Below are 21,163 nucleotides of genomic sequence, written 5' to 3'. Positions count from 1 at the left end.
ACCACATCAGATGTCGGCCGTTTCGAGAAGCAGTGCAGAGCCAGATCTTCAAGGAGGAGTCAGACACAAAGAATCACCTCCTTCAGGGGTTCAGAGAAGTTTTCATGTTGAGTGTAGAAGCTGATCCATGAAATGAGTTCATCGATTCTCAAAGCTGCTTCTCCCCTGTCAGCAGCACTTCATTTTCAATTTTCAATTGTATTCCAAACATCAAGTCTGGATCAATAAACACATAATTTTTTTTATTTGTTTCCATCAACAAATTAAAGACAATAAATCTTCAAAACAGATCAGACGTGACTACTTCAAGTTGAAGTCCTTTTGAAGCCAACACAGCTAAATTAAGAGGCAAAAACTACCATTCCTGTTTGCAAACTACTGAATAGAATTCCTCAGTCCTAAAGTGAAACACTGTTCAGAGAAATCTGCTTTGGTTTTCTCACCATGAGCTGCTGATGCAGTTTCGACATTCACAAAGCTACATCTGCATTTCCATTGGATTTACATTTAGGAAATACCCGACACACGAGACAGGTCCTCACACATTTGACAATATTTTGAAGAAAAAAACAGATTAAGGATTATTTGGTTTAAAAGTTAAATTAACATGTAGTCAGTGAGCAAAATATATTTCTTCTCTCATTAGGTCTTTTAATGAAGTCAATGTGTTTTATTTCTTAGTAGAAACTAAAGATTTTGAGACAAACTATAGAACCTTTATTCTCCTGTCATTACGATGTAGTTCAATAAACATGGGCTCCATTAACATTCCAGCTTTTACACAGTGAAGCTTTGATTCCACTGTTTACAAAGTTCAGCATCTACATGAGAAGAAATCTACACACACCTGCCACATGTGTGTTTTTCACACTGATGAGGCACACACAAGGTTCTTTGATAAGCATGTAAAAGGAAAGCACACACATTCACACACACACACGTGGTGGTTTCCTGTTGGCAGGCACACCGTCCCGAGACGGACCGGGCGGGATGTTTTTCCAGCTCTGGGCCACCGTGACAGTTTGTGACTGGAAGTGAGGAGTGAACCGAGGAAGTGTTGGCTTTAATTTGGAAAAATGGAAAAGTGGAAATCCTGTCCTGCTCCACACGTAAGGTCACTGCGCAAACCGCCGTGCAGAGCGGAAGTTTTTACACAGACGAGGAAATTCAGCTAAGAGACAAAACTGCTCGTTAAAAACTTTGGGATCCGATTGAAAGTTGTGAAAACTCCTGTTACAGTCTGACACAGTTGACGAACAACAAGATTTATTGCAAAAATTTACAGAAAGCATTATTAACAACACAACTCTCCACAGAATTCAACTGATGGACGTGTTCGCATTATTTTCAACTTGCAGTGCAGAATTTAAAAAAAACTGAAATTCCTTAAAACCTCCAAAATGAAGATTACATAATTGAAAATCTTCAAGCAAAAAATTTAAACGGAGACGTCACAGCTGTACTTATAAAAACAATCTGCCATTTATAACCCTAGACGTGTGTGTGTGATCCGTGTCTTGTGGAGAGCAGCGTCCTCACAGGGCCAGTGTGTCTTTGATCAGCCTCCTCATGGTGGTGCTGACCGACGTGCCCAGCGAGTCCGTGATCTGGTACGTGATCTTGTAGAGGTAGGGCTGCACGTCCTTGAGGCTGGTGTCGAAGACGTTGTCCACCTCGGACTGGGTGGGCATCTTGGGCAGGTACTCGTGGCGGTTGATGACCTCCACCACGTTGATGACCTTCTCGCCCAGCTTCTCGCCCACCTTCTCCCTGCAGATCTGCCGCTCCTGCTCGTTGGCCAGGTTGACAACGTTGACCTTGATGCTCCACACCTCCCAGGGGATGCACTCGTCCGAGAAGGGCCAGCGGGACTTCTTCTTCTGGTAGAACTCCAGGGAGATCTGGCCCATCCCGTCACTGCCGGAGTTGCTCAGGGCGTCCTGGAAACCAAACACCACAGTAGTTTGAAGTTAAATAAAAGAATGACACAGAGGTAGAAGAGTGTTTCCGTGATTAACCTTTGTGATCAGAAAAAAGAAATCATGTGAACTGATTGGAGGTACTCCTCATATGTGTTTTTAAATCAATTTGAGCACAGAGAAGCTCTTTTGGCTTCACATACCAGCCAGGCCTTTTGGTGTGGAGTTTATATGTTCTCCACTTGTGTCCAGTTTCTTCCCACAGTCCAAAAACATGCATGTAAGGTTAATTGTTGAGCCTAAATTGCCCTGAGGTGTGAATATGAGTGTGTGGTTGTCTCGGGTGTGTTTGTTCTGTGATGTACTGGTGATCTGTCCAGATGTTTCCTTGTAATCTCGGGGTAGGACAGGCACAGAGTGATCATGTATTTCATTAAATGCAGTTTACTGTTACTTCTGCATTAAAATAAATGTCATGAGGGCCTGATGCGGCCCGCGAACCTTTTGTTTGAAACATGTGATGAAAGCAAGGCACATGAGGCCTTCCAGCTTGTTGACAGTTATTAATGGTACATTAAACCGCGGACATTACCTTGAACTCGGACACAGCCTTCCTGATCACCCTGTCCAGCTCCTCCGAGGAAACCCGGACGAAGCTGAAGTCAATGAAGTCGCAGTCGATGTCCAGGGTGCCCACCGTGCCGATGGAGTAGGTGCCCTCCTTCTTGTAGTGGAACTTCCCGGTGCTGCGGTGCAGTAAGATGGTGTGAAGCAGGGCCAGCATGGACTCCTCCACCTGCCTCGACTCCACCGTTACCTCGAGTACCTCCGAGCGACAATTCATGGCGGAGTCTGACTTCTGATCATCGAGAAGCGACTGGTGTTACGGATTAACTGGCTTCCCTGTGAACTGGTGACGGACGTCGGACGTACGGAACGGCAGATGTTTTAAAAAAAACCGACAGAATTCAGTAGCTGTCTCGGCGACAGCCGTTTAGCCGCAAGTGCAGTAAAATATTCTTTTATGGATCTTATTTTCACGTCTGCATTTAAAAGCGACCGTTAGTAGCAGCAACGACGGACGCTGGAGGTCCAGTTAACACGGGAACAATTTCATCCGAAGCACCGAAGCTAACACTGCGCTGCTGTTCACCTCGCTAAATGACGAAGATATGCTCTGTTTACATCTACAAATGTGACCGGACAGTTCGACACAGACGCATACAACACGAAGACTGACTTCGATCAACCTCTTGACACGCGAGTGTTAGGACGCAAAACAAAGCAGATAAAAAGCAAGACTTAGCTTTAACTCTGCGTTTGCTACAAACAAGACAGTGCGTCAGGGCAGCTGGAACACCGACGGAAAGCCACGTAGGACAAAATACCTGTCCCGCAACGTGTTTGTTTACATTTGGTTTTTTTTCAGTACATGAACTAATGCTAAAAGTCACATAAAACATTATTATGAATTTTAAATGTATTTCCAAGTGTAAGTATTTAATTAAACGCATCATTTAGCTTTTTTGGCTTTATTTCGCCTTTGCCGCGGTGCATTGTGGGACTTAAAGTTTGTGCCACATATCCGTTCGTGAACGGTAACTTCGTCCAGTCCGACCAAGCCGAGTCCAGCGGGAAGGACCGGGAAGGACCGCTCCGTCCGCCTCCACCATGTCCCCCCGGGAAGTCTGGACACCGCCTGCTGGAGCAGGACCGCACACTTAGTAGAGGAGACATTTTGGGGGAAACTTTGATGGCGCGGTGGCTCGTGAGGAATTTCTGGGTGAAGCGAACCGAGGCGAAGATTAGCCGACGGAGCTAACAGGCGCATTCAATGAGAGGAGAGTGTGTGTGTATCTATGTATGTATGTATGTGTGTGTATGTGTGTGTGTGCGCGCGCGCACTGTCCTGCAGGTTTATTTATTGAGAGGAGGAGTGAATTGTGAAGGTTCATTTCTACAAAGACTTCTCTGAGCTTCCTCTAACTACTCTTCTGGGACTTTTATCGAGACTTGGTGCGCCGCAGCACGGACGACAATGCGCATATACATGGAGCTGATCAGATGAGACTGATCGATTACTATGAGGCTTCCTGGTAGTTTCTCGGATCAGGCGTGCTGAGCTGTGATCGCCGTGTTCATCGTGCGAAGGATGTCCGACTCGGAAAGTTCCAATTCGTATCTGGGCTTGGAGGATCCGCAGTGGCTATGCATGGTCACGCTGTTCATCGCGTCCCTGGTTACTCTCATACTGTATTTCCTACAGTATTTCCAGCACGGGGTCTTAGGGAGCGATCGGGGAGCTGTCGGGGACAATGCGGAGGAGAAGGAGGAAGCAGCAGCGCTGCTGGGATGGGCGCTGTCACTGGACAGCTGGAGGAGTCAGTGGAGAGGAGCCTGGTGCAGGGCTTTGAATGACGAGGCCAGAAGAAGAGGGGTGAGTCTCCAATCAAAACTCTCACAATGTGAATAGATTACACAACATCTCCTAGTCTGATCTCACCCCCATTCCCACCCTCACATCCCACCCTCTGGCATGAAACAGCCCTTCTTGCACCACATCTAAGCCACCTGTTTCAGAACAGATGCACCCTGCCACATACATGATTGCTTATTCATTGGCGACTTCCACAACAAAGGCTTGATTGTTCCTAAAAAGTGTCTTCTCCCTCATCAGGGTGCAGTTCTGTTGTCTTTTGAAGAGGATGGCCTCGAGGCGTCAGATCTCACAATCAGTCAAGTGTCCAGCTTTCAGAAGTCTGCCCGGAACAAGGTATACATGAACGCATTTTCCTCCTCATCAATCAATGCATCTGCTCTCTTTTTATAGCTGTTCCTCTTTTTAGCAAATATCTTTATTCCTGGAAAATCTTCTGACCTTAGATTTCCAGCATACAGCTGGAGTTCTATCTGGAAACATTTACAGTGTGGCCGGTGTCCGTCGTCGTCTTTGTTTCTGCATCCAGTGCTGCATTTCAGCCCGCAGCAGGCTCACTCTGACTCATCCTCAGTCCAGATTTGGTACAGATACTCTTCCTATTTATTTAGATATGCCAAAGTAATCTGCTTAGTCTTGCTCTCAGAACTCCACATGCTCTCTCTGATTATTGAAATGCATCACGAATCAATACGTTTTCCCAAGAATTAATTGAAACAATGATCCCTCTTTTGTCAGCCACAGAAACTGATAAATGCAGTGTGTGATCTGCCCTGGGATGGCTCCTGTCTTCTTTTTTGATTACGGAGGTCGGATAGGGATAGATTGATGGGCACGTAGCCGCCCTGGTCGGCTTTGTGGCGCTCTCATGCACACTCAGCCCTTTCTTTGTGAGCATCATGATATGGAGCGAAATGCCAGGTGCTCTGTTGTCGAACGCGTGCGGTTTGATGAGCGGAGGCTTATTTTCACCGTCATGCTGTGTGTGTGTGTGTGCTCGTGCGTGCGTTTTTAAGAAGCTTACATAGCTGTCAAGCTCAGCACTAAGGAGGAGCAGGCAGGCAGACAGGAATGCACCAGCAACTATGTTTACATTTAGCTTTCCACTTATAGTGAGCTGCTGCCGTACCGGTTTCAAACACGCTGCACTGAGTAAACATTTTCCCATTAGCAGGACACTTGAACTTTCTCTGTTAAAGTCACATTCTGTTCCTGTAAAGGGTGATTTATTTTAATTTCGGATGATTGAATATACTTATCATGCCTTCTGGAGCCAGATCACGAGTTTTTCTTTGCGTAGTTAAACACTTTTTAACCAAGAACGTAAAGTGTTTTGACATAATACAAATATTTAAACTCTAACACAAAGCATGTACAGTTCATTCCATTATTTCACTCTTAGTCACAGTTACTTTGTAGTTCTAATTCGCATAACGCTCACCAAGCAGTGATAAATGTTTAAAACACGAAGACGTTTTAACAAATAGGCAATAAATATCAGGAGATAATGATCACTCAAAGGAAAAAAAAATATATCTAATTTAGTAATCTAAAGTGTTTTTTGATCATTTTAAGAAGCAACATTTGCAAAAATAAGATTTGTTTTTTTTATGTGTTTTTCCCAAAAAGCTTGTGGAAGTACATTCAAGGTTCCAAAAAATCAGAACGAAGCAGTTTAAAGGACTTTTGGAAGATTTTCTGCGGATTGTTCTTAGTTATTAAACCTGCAAATAGAAAATAAGATGTGGAAAATTACAAATAAAGTGTTAAAATAAAAAAAAGGAAGTAGGATGTGGGCACTTTACCTGTGTCCAAATCATAAGTTTACATATGGAAGTTATTTTCTATGTAAATATTCGATAAGCAGAGATTGTACTTGTCATCTTGTCATCAGCTGTCCCTTTGATAAGAACGAAACATGATCCTCTGCTGGAAGCCACATATGTGGACACACATGTCCCAACTGTTGTGGAAACAGAACTTTGTATGTTAGATCAGAAGAAGATAATGTCACCATGAGCACTTTGTTTCAGACGATGACCATGCTGGAGCTTCAAAACCACACAGAGCTCAGCGTTCGGTCCTCCTGTATTTGAAGATTCTCTTTCAGTGAGGCGTGACACTGAACTGAAGGTGGCCAAATTCAGTTTGCCTCTCTGTTTCACCTGCTCCACTATGAACCGAAATGCCTCCTGAGCTCCCTGGAGACGCCGTCATCCTCACGGTTTTTACACCATCGGCGTGTTTCCGTCACGCTGACGTCTGTCTCTCTGTCCTCCTACAGGTGGCTCGCTGCACCGTGGTCGGCGACGAGCTTCAGTTCTCCGTCAGCGCCGCTCCGACGGCTGCGTCCGCCGCCGATCCCTGTAAATACACGGTGTGCATCGCCCCACTGGAGCTGCAGGTACCGTCCTCCGTGTGTTGAATCAGAACGGCGCGGACTCGTCCTCTGGAAGTCTTTGCAGTCGGGTTTTACTGACGCAGCCGCCCAGCGTTGGCTCGCTGCTGGCAGCGGCCACTGGATGAAATAGTTGGGATGTCTTTGTTCGCTTGGCCAACGTCCCAAAGACCTCATTAACATCACTGTTGGGCTCGTTTCCAGTAAGGCAGGGGCCGCTTTATCGACATTCACATCAGTCAGGGGGCCTGCGGAGGATTAATGAGACACTGCACTTATGACACAAATGGATTATGAATCCGTGTGCTTACCTGGAAATTGGACTCATTTGTTTGCTTTAGCGCTCGTTTGGAAACTGAAATGTGCTGCTGGATCCGTCCCAGGTTGCCCAACACTCCCTCCCCACCTGAGTGTTGAAATCACAGGAGGCTCTTGATCAGAGGTGTGGAACACGTTTATAGTTCAGGGGAAGCACTCGGCCGAATGTCATCTTGAGTGGGCCGGATCGGTGAGATACTGCCAGAGTAACCTTTAAATTTAATCTTTAAAGTTTTTATTTTTTTTGTGGTGCAGAGTATACGTGATGAAAATGTCTATATTAATGCAAATCCAGACATTTACATCTGCAAATGACTACAATCCCAACATGAAGCCAATTTTAAAGAAACCAAAATACAGTGAAATGTCCAGAAACTGTTGACTTCTGCATGTTTTTTAAAACTCCCCCTTGACTGCATGACTTTGAGGATGCAGCTAGTTTGCTGTCTTCATTATCAGCGTCACTGATTTCTGTGATCTGGCCAGGTTGGAGCCTCTCACGGGCGTTACGCTTGACACCTTGGGACATGTTTGGCTTCTGTTCAACTGCAGTAAGTTTCAGATCTTGTCCAGCGTTGAGGATGGAGTTGGCTATGAGTGCTAACCCAATTGTATTGAGGCTATTTTTAATCCTCTAAGGTGCTTGTCACCTCCCTGAGCTCATTGTGCCATAAATACAACCCCAGTTAGAAGGCTAGGAGGCTAAAGTCAGGATTAGGAGTATTGGCGCTTTTGTTTTGGCGGTGGATCCGCCGGCGCTGCTGCTGGGACATAAAGGAAGCCTCTTTGTCTCCGTTTCACTCTCGCTGTTTGGCCTCGGTCTGGAAAAGTCAGAGAGGCCTTTTCAAAGCGCCCGTCAGCTTTTGACCGGCGTCCCAGCTAGAACAGTCCCGGCCGGTGTGCGTGGAACAGAAGCCCCGGAGCATTTACGGAACACACACACACACACACATGCACAATAACACGGCGAGTACACAGAGGTGCGCCGCTGTGTACTTTGTCTTTGAACGCGGCGGCGCATGACCCGCCGCATGCGAGGAGGGACGCTCATGTGACACGTGTTCCTCCTCTTTGAAATGCAAACATAAAAATTAGCATCGCTTGGCTGTGAATATTAACCATTTCATGCCCAGACTGCAGACTGAAGTGGCGTTGTTGCTGAATCTTCCCGTCTGAACTAATCCAGGCCTTATCTCCAGCCGCCGCCACGTTCTTTCAGGTCCGTCCCGGCGTTGCTTCTCAATATCTCACTATCTGATGAGGCTTTTGTTTGGCATCACCGAGGCGCCGGTGGAGTCTGGGAGTGGAATCCAGACATGCCGGGGCAGGATGGCCCCGCTCACTTATCGCCTTTCTCTCCTCTCTTTTGTCAACTTTGTTTTTTTTCTGAATGGCCGTTAAGCAAAAACAAACAAATCAGTGGTAATAATGGCAATAATCCCATCAGACGGAGCCTCGCTTGCTGTAAAACCATTTCCATCAGATTGATGGGTGTAAACATGATTAGGACTTCAAGGTGAGCCGGCAGGAAGAGATGATGAAGGCTTGATGAGGGAAAGAGCAGCACTCTGAAGCTAACAGGCACATTTCATGCATCCAGGTGTCGAGGGCTGTGCAGTAAACATGCTGCGTCCATCATCCTGACACACTTTGGCTTCTATTCATCAGTGTGGTTTGTTCTTAAAGATGCATGTCTGACCACAGCTGTTCAAAGGTGACTGTCATCCATGAGCGCCGATACTCGGGATGAAAATCTGCACACATTTGGGACTCTGTCAGATACTGTTTACAGCCATGCACAGTCACAGCGTTTCTACAAGAAGTAGCCTCAACGTTATCAAATAGTTGCATTTTCCCCCGTTTACATGGCGACTGAGAGCTTTTTTTTTTTTTTTTTGCACTTTGAGAGCAGTCTTTAAAAACTTTGTTTTCAGTGGCTCAGAGCAGCGCTGTTATGTAAACAGACACCTAAAAAGCATTGAAGGTTTTGTATTTTCACTTGCAAAAGTGCAAACAGGCCTTCACCTTTTCACTCTATTCCAACGTATTTCTTGAACACAAACTCACTCGACTCGGATCCAGGCATTTACCTTCAAACCTTTTCCGCTGTGGTGGAAGTAACGACCAGTTCCTTCAGAGAGCCTAAGCATTGACAGGCAGCACGAGGGGGTCGTGTTGCATCCGAGGTCTAATATTCACCTCCTGATGCAGCGGAAACGAGAGGACCGTGCCGGATGTGATTCAGACGCCTCACATATCGGAGGCTGCAGAAGGTGGAAACTGTTAGGAAACTGAAGTTCTTTAAAACGCTGCTCCTGAAATGCTTTGGATGACGCGTTGTGGGAGGAGCAGGAGGAAGTGAAGCATGAGAGGAGAGAACCAGCCAGGCAGGAGATCTGTGAGATCCATCCACTGCAAAACCTTCTGGAAAACTAGGCAACCGGGAGACATGGGAGGAATTTGGAAAGGCCGCAGTGCATGTGCACAAAGACGCACTGTTTTCTGAATGAACGTCTTCATCAACACAAGACTAACCGGTGATAATGGATTGAACGGTGATAATCGCACGTCTTCCTCGCTTTTCCTGTGATGTCCCTCCGTCTTTGAATGGCAGTGGTGATTCAGCCGCTGACGAAAGCTCCTGTCAGAGTTACAAACCCAACAAGACCGACGTCTGTTTGGAACAATCACAAGTGTTCATGACGCGTTTCGTCAGTCAGATGTGGCGATTAAGTTCAGCTAATGTCCAACTCACTCGTAGGTAATCCAAAACAACACAAGGACGTTACTTTAACGTTACTCTCAGATGTTTCATGCAGTTTCGTTCATTTTTCCTTTACTAAACCCTGAAGGATTTATGAGAATTAAGGCAGCTAAAATAATGAAAAACACCGATATAAACTATGCAGAACTCAGGAGATTCAAATTAGAGCCCAAATATACGACGACACTTCTACTCAGAACTTGACCGTATTTAAAGTACTTCTAGTGAGAAGCTGTAGTATCGCGAAGGCCGGACATGTTTTCCTAACTCCTGTGGTATTCGTGAACCTCCTCACTCATGAGCAGCTGCCTGCTGTCAGAAATAAATCTGAAGGAATAGTTTTTATCACTCTGCTCATAAATCTCACTGCAAACTAGATTACAGCATGCAGCAGAATGTTTCTCAGGTCATCGGGTCTGAGTTTGTGAATCTGACAGCATGACCTCTTCAGGCTCTGTGTGTTGAATTTCTGTTGTTTTCTGTCCCTCAGCTTCATCTGCGGATGGAAGAGGCTGCAGACGAGGTGAAGGTGAGCTGGGACGTGTCTCCGCTGGAGGAGCGGGCGCTGCGGGTGACGCCGGCCTCCACCCAGGTGAACCTTACAGGACGGAGATGCTGTGATGCGAGAGAGACGAGAAAAACATGCACGACTATTAGAGTATAACTATTGAAAAAGTCTGTTTTCTGATAAATGTTTTAAAATGACTACAGTCTCGACCTATAGGCAGTTTTTGTTGACATTTTGATGACTGTTTTATGACCCGATTTTGGCCCGCGGGCCCTTTGTTTGTCACATCATCTCAAAGGACTAAGTTTTCATTTTAAAGTCCCAGTTCAACCAGGCAGCATTAGAAACCCCACACAGGCAAATCAACATGCAAACTCGACGCAAAGAAGAGCCGTGAAAGCTGAGAGCGTTTTGAAAACACACCTCGGTTCCACCCAGCAAATGGAAATGAACTCTTATCATAAACTCAACGTGAGCGTGTGACGACGCCCTGATTAAAAAAAAAAAAATCAATGTCAAGCTAAACGTTCTCGCTTTCATGAGCAAATTTCACATTTAATAAGCTGATTTGTTAAAGGGAAGCCTGCGACGTTCAGGGTTTCACGTCTGGTTTCCAGCTGAACGCAACAAGCGCGGAGCGTGACCCGTCTGATCCCACCCGTCAGGACGGCGCCGGCGTGGCCGCCGTGAGGGAGGCGCTGAGGCAGCTGCTGTGTGCGAGCCGTCCCTCAGTGCTGCTGAGCTGCAGGCCCGCTCAGCCCTCAGAGGTCAAGGTGAGTGCAGAGGTCAAAGCAAGGCGTGGCCGCCGTATACCGTAAAGAGCCGAGGCAGGAAAATCGGCCAAGAAACGCACTGCGAAGCCGAAACTCTGCCCTGAGTTTAAATGTGGCAGTACAGGAGGCCGTCTGACCAGAGCCCCCAAAAAACGCGTCTTGATTGAAATTTAAATCCAAAATCTATTGTCCATGATGAAACAACCTGTTATTTATCAATTCAACAGTTTAATTCATGTTTTTATCATGTATTTTTGTTGCGCAATACAAAAAAAAGATCACTATTGAAACAGTATTACACTGTTTTGTTTTTGACAATAATCCGCCTGTGTAACGGTTTTCTTTTACACAATAATGGGTTATTATTGCTATTATATAAATGTGAAGTACTTCTGAATTGAATGGCACTTATTAAAGCAACCATAAAACACCAGTAGTCAGATATTAATATGGGGGGAAAAAGGAACTGTGTTCTGACAGAGGAGGATATTCTCTCCATCCTCCACATTTTCTGATTTCCGTGATGAGTTTGTGAATAAACTACAGTTTGGCACGTTTTGTTGAAATGAGGAAAACATTGACAGAAGTCAACAGTTGGATCTCCTGGAGGCTGTTTGCAGCTGATTTGAATCGGGACAAAAACAAAGAGCAGGAGAAGAAACGGTCGGATCATCTGACCTGAAATGAGGTTCTGTTTACACAACGGTTTCAAGGAAAACTGTAAAAACTTGTTGCTATTTAAGAATCCGTTCACAGGAAATGGAGGGGAGAAGACGCCTCTTCTGAAACTCTGCTCCTGTGTATGTGCACCACGTGCACAAACAGCACCCACTAGTGGGCGGTCGTGGAAACTCCTTCGTGTTTAAGCTAATCTTCGACCGTCAGCTCTCTGCCATGAAGCTCCGGGCGTCTCGGTCCTCCAGCTGTGAATCAGAGATGGTTTTGTCTCCAGTGACTCAGCAGAGATTGGGTAATACTTATAAAACGATCAGGTGCTTATCGGACCTCCATTATCTCAACCAAGTATGAAGGGAGAATAATCCGCCTGGTAACGAGAATTAGATCGGCTCTTCAAAGCCAGAGGCGGTTAAATGCTAATTGTGTGAATGCCTGAGGCATTCACACGTTTATTTTCCTGTTTCTTTATTATTATTATTATTCTGACTTCTTCCGCCGTTTTTTGACACGCTTCTACTCCTTCAAATCTTGTCCGATTTGAACCATTCATATATCAAATTGTGCAGCTTTTTAAGGACATTCTGGCAATGTTCTAACTTTTTAATATCTTTTAAACTTTTTGAAATATTTCAACTTTTGTGCAAATTTCTGCCCCATGTTAACGGATGGAGATTTTTTCAAACTTTGGAACCTTATAACTTCTTCAAATCTTAACCGATTTTAACCATTCAACTTTTCAACTATTCAACTTTTTAAACCCTTTCTTCAACCTTTTTCAACTTTTTCAACTTTGTTCAACTTTTTGAAATATTTCAACTTCTTAAAATTATTTTTAACATTGAAGTCAATGGGAAAACCCTTCAACTGACCTTTCAACTCCTTCAACTTTGACCCCTTACAACTTTGTCATACTTTGACGTAGACACGTCATTTTACTTGCAAAATGTAGGCATTTTTGTCCTCTATTCAGGTATGTTATATCATGTCCAGATCTTTTACCAAATTTAAACTGTGAGCCTTCAAGTACGGAGAGCATTTCAGCCGTTTTTGGAGTTTACAATGGGTGTGTATTGGAAAAGCTAGAGTGGGAGAAAGGAATTTAGAGTGCGGGAGGCTCTGAATTTAAACCAAAAAAATAATTCTTTTCTCGTCCCCCTGGCCACATTTCTGGCTCAATCTACACAATTACCTCTCTAAACGTAGCCATTTTTGTTGTGACCCGTACAATTGAGTCATTTTGTCTCTATCTCAAACGGTTCTCTCTCCAGCTGCATTTCTGTGAGGAGAGCGCAGGATTTTCTCCCATCCGCTCCAATGCATTTTGGAGAGAGATTTTCTCACTCAAATCCAAAACTTCTCTCATGTTCGTACCATCACAGTGGCTGAATGGATGATCCTACAGACATGATTCCTGCACCATTAAATTCATGAAAGACTTCTGAATCTGATTGTGAACAAATCTTTTTCAATGTCACCTCTGGGTCCTCGAGGAATGACATTTTCTCAACCATGCACACTCCATAAGAACTGCTGGTTCACTGTCATGGCTGCTGTGCAGCTGGTCTCCACAGCAACAGACACACCTGTTGTGCTGCTGCTGCTTGATGAGTCTGGACTTTTCCATTCAGACTGGAGCTCTATTGATCCTCTGTGACTCTGACACTGACTCTGCTGTTTCTTCAACTTTCTTAAAGTTTTTCCAACTTTTTGCAACGTTTTCAAACTTTTTCAACCTTTTTCAACTTTTTGCAGCATTTTTCAACCTTTTCAACGATTTTCAACTTTTTGCAGCGTTTTCAAACTTTTTCAACTTTTTTCAAGTTTTTGCAGCGTTTTTCAACTTTTTCAACGATTTTCAACTTTTTGCAGCGTTTTCAAACTTTTTCAACTTTTTTCAAGTTTTTGCAGCGTTTTTCAACTTTTTCAACGATTTTCAACTTTTTACAGTGTTTTCCAACTTTTTCCAACTTTTTCAACTTTTTGCAGTGTTTTCAAACTTTTTAAAAACTTTTTCAACTTTTTGCAGTGGTTTAAAACTTTTTCAACCTTTTTCAACTTTTTGCAGTGTTTTCAAACTTTTTGAACTTTTTGCAGTGTTTTCAACCTTTTTCAACATTTTTCAACTTTTTGCAGTGTTTTCAACCTTTTTCAAACTTTTTCAACTTTTTGCAGTGTTTTCAAACTTTTTCAACCCTTTTCAACTTTTTGCAGTGTTTTGATCCTTTTTCAACATTTTTCAACTTTTTGCAGTGTTTTCAAACTTTTTCAACTTTTTGCAGTGTTTTTCTACCTTTTTCAACTTTATTTCAGGGTTTTTCACCTTTTCTTATTCAGTTTTTCTGCATTACAGTTTAGCATTTTCAGCTCAGCATTCACACTTGCAGTTTCTTCAGGAACTGCAAATTTTTCTAGTTTTTTGTTACTCGAATTCCATCCAGAATGTTGTTGAGATGCGAATCCTCCACGGTCAGATATTCGTGTCTCCGGTGGGTAAAAGGAGGAGAACCAAGTCTTAAACACTCATTTATTGTGCCTTGTGTTTGAATTCTTCAACAGGAGCTGCACAACAAAGTGGTGTCGCCCCCGAAGCCCCCCCGCGCCCACGACTGGAAGCTGCTGGTGAAAAACATCCGAGTGACCCTCGGCGAGGAGGAAGAGGAGGAGGAGGAGGAGGAAGATGCTGCAGGTCGGTTCCACAGCTACAGTCTTCTGGATCACTCATACTGGGGGTTTAGTCATTTTGTGGAATCATGAGTGATAGTCGCACATTTCTTCACACATTTTCTTGAAACCGTCAGTGTTTCATCGGCTAAACGAGCGGCGCTCCTCTGGCGGGCGTGCAGAGGCTGCAGTGATGTTTGAGAGTTGAGTCTGGCAGGAGGAAGTGTCACTGCTGACACACTGTGGCTGAGAAGACAATCAGAGGTTTCACTGTCGCCACGTGACCAGAAGACGATAAATGAATTTTCACGCGACGCCGCCGCCTTTCACCACTTCAGCTTCAGTCACCTCGAGAACAAGATACATGAACAGACATGAGTTTGTTTCATGACACTGTTGCAAGATGCAAAGAAAATCATCAGTTACACTGAAACCTTGTTGCTCTCTGAAGAACAGGCAGGAGAGTTCTTATCTAATCCTCTGGAGAAGGCAGAACAGTGTTTGTGGAGTATCAATGATAGACTTCTATTGTCACCACACCCTCTGTGTCTGTGTGTTTGTGTGTGTGTGTGTGGAGCAGCAAGGTGTCGTCAGCCAAGACACCGGGAGTGCAGGATAAGAGCTTGTTGGGACTGGCGAGCGATGAAGTCTTTGACCTTAACGTCACCGTCAGCCACCGTGTTTGGGTCGGTCCTGCTCTGAGTCAGGCAGTAGCTGTGAGTCAGCAGCAGCAGCAGTCGGGAGACCCAGACGTCCTCCTTAAGCATTCTGTCCGGCCCGACGCGCCGTGCTGCAGAGGCGTGACGCAGCAGTGTCTTCCTGCAGAGGGCGGCCGGCCTCTCGGCTCGCTGCTGCTGCTGCTGCTGCCGGCGTGAACACGGCGACCGACTCGTGACCGCTGGAGTTCAGAGCACTGGATAAAAGCGGCGGAGGAAAACCCTCGTAGCATGCGCAGGATGTTGTTCTCTGCAGCGTGCGCGCCGAGCTTCGTCCTGAAGCAGACGTTCGCCCTTTTATAGTCAAATGTCAGGTAATGAGAGTCTGGAGGGAGATCAGCTGACTGCAGGCACATTTCTGGACAGGTCAGCAGGACAAGCGGAGAGAGAAACAACCCCACACACACACACACACACACTCTGCACGCACACGTAACCGCCACACGCGCCACGAGGCGGAGCACTGACCACTGCATCTCCGCACGGCTGTTTTTGAGCCTGTTGTATAAATAATTTACTGACTGTGGATCAGTGAGTGCAGGTTCGGTCTTCTCATCTCTGTTTTTTTAACCTCCCGCCGGTTCGTCTGTGCCGTTCGCAGGCAGCATGAGTCCTCTGTGCGTCCTGCAGCTGGACGACCCGCCGCAGAGGTTTAGCACTTCTGTCCTGAGGAACACCTGCCGTCCCGCCTGGGACCAGCCCTTCATCTTGTGAGTCCTGACTGATCTCCACACCGTTTGAACTGATCACCGCATAAATCTGTATCTGATGAAACGAACAGTTCAGTGAAGTGAAGGTAAAATGTGTCAAAACTACGATATAGTTGGTTTTATTACTTTTCAAATGGCCAAAATTATAACAGTTGCTGTTATTCTGTGGAATAAGACCAAAATTATTATGTTAATATATTTAATGGAGTAAATGTCTGTTTAAATGGGTTAAAACTGATGTGTTTTTGGCTTTGTTACATTTGAAATGGCCAAAATTCTGATGTTATTGGCTTTGATAGATTTAGGATGACCCCAATTATGACATTGAGGTGTGTCAAATTTGTTCCATTAAAATGTCCAAAATTCTAACATATTTGGTTTTATGTTTAAAAAAAAAAAATCAAAATTATACTGGTATGAACCAAGGTTTTTTTTTTTTTTTTTTTGGCTTTGTGACATTAAAAATGGCCAAACTTTTTACACTATTGGTTTTATTAGATTTAAAATGTCAAAACTTCTTACGTTTTTGGCTTTATTGCATTATGAAATGTCAAACTATTCTGTTTTTGAGCATTATTTCATCGAGAATGATCAGAAGTTATAACATTTGTGGCTTTATTATGTTAAAAATGGAAAAGAATATTAAATTATTGTGTACTGGGTTAATTTATGTGCTGGTTTTGTTATTTGAGCTCTCCAAAGTGACTATTCTTGGCTTCATTACAGTGAGAGTTGCTTGTTATTAGATTTTTTTTTTGGGCATTATTGCAGTAACAGTGAACAAAATTGTTACATTATTGTATTTTTTTTATATTTGAAATTGCCAAAATTATTCCATTATAAGACTTAAAAAAAAAAAAAAAAAAGATTCGTGTTAATGGAAGAACCGTCATACAGGCTGTATTATGCCCATAATACCCACCAGTTTCACTTTCATGATCTTCAAACGGGTGATCACGTCAATACTTTGGTGAACATTTGTCCATACTTGCTCTGGTTGTTCGCCAGAATATTGCATATTTTTGCAGGCATTTTCTGTCGCGTCACTGCTCGACTTTTCCGTTTCCTGCTTTTCACACACTCCCCTCCTGACAGGCGTCTTGTCAAACAACCTAATAAAAAGCTTTGTGCTGCAACTGATTCATGGAGGTGTAGAGACCTGCTCTGACAGCGAGTGTTTCTCTTCTCTCCAGCGAACTGAACGGCCGATCAAAAGAGCTGAACATTCAGATGCTGAATGAGGGGCGGCCTCCGGAGAGTAAGGATGCCCGTGTGTCTGAGCGAAGAAGAGACTTTCTGTTTTCCAGTCATCACAAGACTCCTGGCTCACGGAGGTGTCTTCCCCTCCCAGGTTCGCTGCTGGGTCAGGTGTCGGTGCCGCTGGATCTGGTGAAGAAGCAGCCCAGAGGCCAGCAGACGCTCGCCCTCCTGACCGGGGACGGAGTGACCGGGTCGCTCACCACTGAGGTAGAGCCTCGCCGTTTCCCCGGTAACGCCCCCGTTCCCCGAATCCCCGAACCCCTCATGACTGAGAACGCGTTGTGTGTGTGTGTGTGTGTTTGCAGTTCACCTACCTGGAGCCCAGCGAGGTGCGGTCGTGGCAGCCCCCCACCCCGGCCGCCAGCAAGAGGGTGGAGATGGACCGGACGGTGATGCCGTGCGGCACCGTGGTCACCACCATCACCGCCGTCAAGAGCAAGCCGGGCCGGCCGCTCCCGCTCAGCCTCGGTACAGAACCGCGCACGTCTCCAGTCCAGTCAGGAAGAGGAGGGCTTTACTGACCACGCCTTGCTTTGCCCCCCCACCCCCCCAGGAGACGCCACCCAGAAGGCGCCGGCCGGCAGGTCCAAGCTGGCGGAGCGCCGCGTGTCCGAGCAGGGCTCCATGCTGAGCGGCACCGTCAGCAAGGCGCTGTCGTCCTCCGACACCGAGCTGCTGATGCTCAACGGCGCCGACCCGGTGGCCGAGGCCGCCATCCGGCAGCTGCACCAGTCGGCCAAGCAGAAGCTCAAGTCGCCGGTGAAGAAGAGCACCATCATCATCTCAGGCATCGCCAAGGTGAGTCCCAGCGGCGCCCGCCAGCGGCCGGAGCTCCTTTCTTTCTCCACGCCAGTTTAACGGGAAGTGTGGCGCTCCCTCCCCGCAGACGCCGCTGTCTCAGGACGACGAGCTGGCTCTGATGGCGGGCTACGCCGCCGCCATGGACGCCTCCATGTCGGAGGGCGGCTCCACTCAGGACGTGACGGCGGCGGTGGCGTCGGGCGCCAGCAGCAGCGGCAGCCCCCCGGAGGGGGCGGAGCCCCGGGAGGGCGACGGCCGGATCGGCCGGCCCCCCTCGGACTGGGAGAGCCAGGCCGGCGAGGAGGAGGAGGAGGCGGACCACGCCTCGCTGTCCATGTGCGTGTCGGAGGCCAGCTGCAAGAAGAGTCGAGGTGAGACGGCGCCGGGGAAACGCGGCGAGGGCTCGGACCCCGGAGCAAACCGTCCGTTTCTCACGTCTTCTTCTTCTTCTCTCTTCTGCGCTCACTGTTTGAACCTCAGAGGAGAGCAGAGCTAAGCTCATGCTCTGTCCTGATGAGTAAGTCGCCTCCGCAGCTCCCCGGAGAGCCTCGCTGCTCGTCGTAGAGTAGAGAGAGAACGCCGATTCACAAGAAAACCCAGATCCACCGCAGACCGGCTGAATGTTAGAGCCTGTAGAGTCCGACTGTAATGAAGTCCCACAATATTAATACAAGTAGAATAGTAGATGCTTATGTCTGTTTACAGGTGTTATTGGTTTGTTTTCAGTAGCTATGAGGACTTAAACTGTGGCTCGTATTAGTTTTTTAGAATTTTACTAACAAAGTCATCAAGCAGCTACATTTACCAGGATTTTCCAAATTCTTAAACTTGTGGTTGTAAAAATACATATTATTTCAGCTTTTTTGTAGTGTTTCGCATTAAGATTGAGATATATTTCTATTCATGATTGTAACACAGAAATCAGCCGTAGCTGTTATTGCACAATAATGTGAACATCTCAGAGCGAATCTGTATCAAAGAGAATGTTTGAAAACGACTCGCCATCCGGGTCCCGCTGCTCCGCCTCCTCCGCTTCGACCCGGCCTTGACTCGTCTCTCTCTTCCTCCCTCCCACAGGCAGCTTCCTGCAGAAGAGCGCCAGGCTCTTCTTCCGGCGCCGCCACCAGCGCAAAGACCCAGGGATGAGCCAGTCGCACAACGACCTGGTGTACCTGGAGTCCCCGGCGGCGGTGGAGCGGGCCAGGCGCACCGCCACGCTCAGCCGCCTGCTCAGCCGCCGGAGTAAGAACAAGAGCAAAGCCAACGGCTCTACCTCCATGGGGGAGCCTCACGCGTGACCCCTCCCCCTCCTCCACCTCAGTCCCACGTCGCCCGCCGCCATCACCTCGTGCTTCCTGAACAAGGCAGACTGTGTGTGGATGAGGACCGCGTCTCGTTTTGGCTCGACGGCACACAGAGAATATCATTTTGCATGTTTCTTCTTCTTTAAGAAAAAAAAACAAAACAAAAAAAAATCTGGTTTTATGCAGCATTTTGAAAAGTCTTTAAGTGCTTTTTAAGGCCTCGCCGCCGCGGACCGAAGGGGGGACTGAAGCGGGCCGCCGCCCTTTACCTCACCGAGCGGGGAAACCCGGACCAAAGACGAAGAGGAGCAGAGTGGTGTTTGTATGATTTGCACACTTCCAGTAGCGTTTTATGTCACACGGTGCAATGACAGGAGCTGCTCTGGTGACGGAGGCTCTTCTGTGTTCAAAGGGAGACGAGCTTTTCGGCTGCACGGCCGGTGCAGGCGGGAGAATAACACGACTACTTCCTCACACTAATATCATGAAATCCCTGGAACTTCTCACCAGTGACAACAAATTATCTATTGTATGCGTGTGTGTGCGTGTGTGTGTGTGTGTGTGTGTGTGTAAAAGCTGCAGAGCTATCAGAAGAAGTCAGCCTTACGTCAGCGGCAGGTGGGAAAAAGACTCAAAAGAAGGGCGTTTTCTGCGTTCTGCAGTGTTTGAGACGATATGCAACTTTCTCCTGTGTCTTCCTGAAAGACTCCACTGTTATCAGCAGGTCGTTTGAAGGGAGAGCTTTTTAATCCAGGGATTCATGAAAATATGTAAACTTTGAACACCTTTGGGAGCAACCAGTCTGTTTCCTTTTTCTTTTTTTTTTCTTTTTTTTTTTTGTCTTGTTCCTTTCAGACCAGCTGATGATTGTATTTTTTCTGTGAGCAGCTTGTTTTCAGGACATCTTAACTACTGTTTCTCCATAAGTTATTCCACTCGGAGGCGAAGCAGCAGAGCGAGCTGACAGGTTGCCTTAAAGTTTACTTTGAGGATGTCGTCCCTCCCCCCGGACTGGATCTCCACTGTGTTCCCCCGCCATCGTGAAGCCTATGCACATATCTGAGTGTTTACACCATGAAGACTACCTGAGAGTGAAAAACACTCCTCTCCAGTCCAGATGCAGTGTTGGAGGTCTTTCTGTATCACAACCGATCATCCAAAATAACATTAAAAAGTACATAAAACATGAAAAGTGGGAAAGCCTTGGTCAGGCTGGTAAACATTGGAACTCTGAGGAAAAGGGTTGTTTTCAGTTTTAGAGCGCGCTACCTGCAGCCTGCGAGCGTCGGTCTGTACTCAGTAGGGCTGGAAGTGACATTAATGAACTGCTTCCTGATGTTTTTTTTTTTTTTTTATGACATCTGCTCTGTACACAAAGTGTGGTTTCCCTCCAGGGACTGTAACTAACATTCATTTTCAGCAATAAATACTGAATACCTGAGTCTGTGGTGGCACACTGGATGATTTCAGCATAATGTCAGCGGTGAGACAGTTTCTGGTGAGGGTTTAAGTTTCTGCTCATATGTCCTGAAGAAATCCTCTCTGATTTTAAAGCAATCGACACACTGCCGTCCCTCTGGTTTGGACTCCACCTGTGGGTTGTTGGTTTTTTTTTTTCAAATTTATTATGGTTTTTAAATTATTAGTACTTATGAAACTTATTCCTTGATTTAATTCAAACGACTCAAACGAGAATTACTTCTAAAGAGTTGAGGTCGTTTTTAAAATTTAACTTATGATTAAGGACGAACAAACTTTCCTGATGTTTTGAGAAACTGAGTTTTTAAAACGTCAAGCTAGCACACGTTCAGTTACTGTAATAATTCAGACTTTAAATTCCAGTTCATATGGAACATTGGCTTTTCCCACGTATATTCGGATAGTTATCTTGAAGTTGTTTATTATTTTTGTGTAAT

At 45.9% G+C, this 21,163-nt stretch overlaps 2 protein-coding genes across 3 annotated transcripts; one reads left to right on the top strand and one right to left on the bottom strand.

The window, feature by feature from the left end:
• Nucleotides 1–221: 221 nt before the first annotated feature.
• On the bottom strand, nt 222–3,301 carry atg101 (autophagy related 101). The gene is made up of 2 exons (XM_030101657.1): nt 2,512–3,301; nt 222–1,940 (listed from the first exon to the last, which is right to left on the bottom strand). Exons 1-2 carry the CDS (start codon nt 2,761–2,763, stop codon nt 1,536–1,538), a joined length of 657 nt encoding a protein of 218 aa, XP_029957517.1. The 5' UTR covers nt 2,764–3,301; the 3' UTR covers nt 222–1,535.
• A 210-nt stretch (nt 3,302–3,511) lies between these two features.
• On the top strand, nt 3,512–20,688 carry c2cd2 (C2 calcium dependent domain containing 2). Of its 2 annotated transcripts, none has more exons than XM_030101625.1 (13): nt 3,512–4,356; nt 4,597–4,692; nt 6,641–6,760; nt 10,327–10,428; nt 11,010–11,117; nt 14,352–14,481; nt 15,774–15,882; nt 17,076–17,140; nt 17,234–17,349; nt 17,448–17,610; nt 17,696–17,940; nt 18,029–18,314; nt 19,021–20,688. In XM_030101625.1, the coding sequence occupies exons 1-13, from the start codon at nt 4,072–4,074 to the stop codon at nt 19,239–19,241; spliced, it is 2,046 nt and encodes a 681-aa protein (XP_029957485.1). In that variant the 5' UTR covers nt 3,512–4,071; the 3' UTR covers nt 19,242–20,688. The 2 variants fall into 2 exon arrangements, with proteins under 2 accessions (XP_029957485.1, XP_029957484.1); XM_030101624.1 differs by having other exon boundaries at nt 10,962–11,117.
• Nucleotides 20,689–21,163: the final 475 nt, after the last annotated feature.

The sequence above is a fragment of the Salarias fasciatus genome, chromosome 10, assembly GCF_902148845.1.
Source record: "Salarias fasciatus chromosome 10, fSalaFa1.1, whole genome shotgun sequence".
Classification (NCBI taxonomy): Eukaryota; Metazoa; Chordata; class Actinopteri; order Blenniiformes; family Blenniidae; genus Salarias; species Salarias fasciatus.
The sequence above is the reverse complement of the archived record's forward strand: the minus strand, read 5'-3'. Positions and strand labels throughout refer to the sequence as shown.